This window comes from Brugia malayi, assembly GCF_000002995.4.
Source record: "Brugia malayi strain FR3 genome assembly, contig: Bm_v4_Chr1_scaffold_001, whole genome shotgun sequence".
Taxonomy (NCBI): domain Eukaryota; kingdom Metazoa; phylum Nematoda; class Chromadorea; order Rhabditida; family Onchocercidae; genus Brugia; species Brugia malayi.
The window spans coordinates 3,602,831-3,604,220 of record NW_025062475.1 but is presented as its reverse complement, the minus strand read 5'-3'; the positions used below and the strand labels follow the sequence as shown (position 1 = coordinate 3,604,220).

At 27.7% G+C, this 1,390-nt stretch overlaps 1 protein-coding gene across 1 annotated transcript; it reads left to right on the top strand.

The window, feature by feature from the left end:
• Nucleotides 1-211: 211 nt before the first annotated feature.
• On the top strand, nt 212-864 carry Bm17353 (Uncharacterized protein; the record flags this gene model as incomplete). Its single annotated transcript, XM_043076421.1, has 2 exons — nt 212-271; nt 406-864. 2 exons carry the CDS (start codon nt 212-214, stop codon nt 862-864), a joined length of 519 nt encoding a protein of 172 aa, XP_042932355.1.
• Nucleotides 865-1,390: the final 526 nt, after the last annotated feature.

Below are 1,390 nucleotides of genomic sequence, written 5' to 3'. Positions count from 1 at the left end.
ATAATTTGCGTTTAGGTTGATCTTTAGCGTGAATAAGTTGTTATGCTTACTGTTTGATTTCAGATGTTTATATTTTGAATATGCGACGGTTCCCTTTTTCAATGCTAATAACATATTTGGGAAAATAATTTTCTTTTTTTCTTTCAACGTAATTCGTCAAATAGATATTATTTCTTCAAAGTTTTAGAATTGATAAGAAAAATTCATCAACATGCATTACATCCATTTCGTCTTCTTCTATTTCCTTCAACTAAGCCATGCTCAAACTATTGTAAGTTTATTTCAAATTATGGAAATAAAATATAGTACTGCAATATTTTGATAATTTTTCAGAGTTTTAATGAAATTACAGTTTTAATGAAAATCCACAGTTGTAATGAAAAGAGAAAGTTTGTACAATTTAAGGAAGCGCAAACGGTACAGACAGAGCCACTGGATTTATCAATGTCAAAAATAAGAAAGGAACAAAGTGAACAACAAGAGCAACATGTTTTAGTCAAAGAAGAAGTGGAAAAACCGGCAGAATTATTAGATTTATCAGCTGAAAAAGAGAATATTGAACAAGATAGTTATGAACAACAGGAAGGATTATTGAATTTACCATTCAAGAAGCGATTCAAGAAAATCCATCGCTCTTCAGCTAATGATGCAATTAGTAAAAAGGTAGAGTTATTGCATGAGCAAAGAGCTGAAGAAGGACATAAAAAAAAAGAGTGTGAAAAGTATCAAAAGGTAGTAGGAAACCATAATCGGCATGTGATAAGTCATACCCCTGAAAAGCTAAATTATTGTCCTGTATGCAAGAGACCATTCAGTTACCTGGCAAATATGAGACGTCATATGAAAGCTGTTCATAGCTTATAGAGATTGCAAGATAAATGCAAAAAATTTCCGGTATACCTTTCAATTTTGAAAATGATCATTGAATTCATATGAGGAGCCAATTTAGTTCTATTTTGCAATGCAAGTTTCTCGTAGAAATTTCTTTTAAAATTACATATGATATAAATTATGTTAAATTTTAAGTTTTAAAACTATAATGATATTATTTTCAGTGCTTTTTTTTTCTGATTGTTTGTTTTTATTAGTTAAATTCTTGTTATTTGTGCCTTATTTTTCACTGTTCTCTTATTGATATTGTTACTATTGTTATTTTATCACTTACTTATAACTGATTCATTTTTTTATCTTCTGTGCATATCAGTATTTATTCTTTTATTTCTTTATTATTTCAAATATTTTAATAAATAATTTTTCTTTTTTGTATCCTTTTGCAAACCTTACCGCTTTATTATTATTAATGCATGCATAACATGCAAGTAAATTTGCATATCATAGACGGATAACATTGCAAGTAATTATTAATTTTATTAAATTACTAATAGAATGA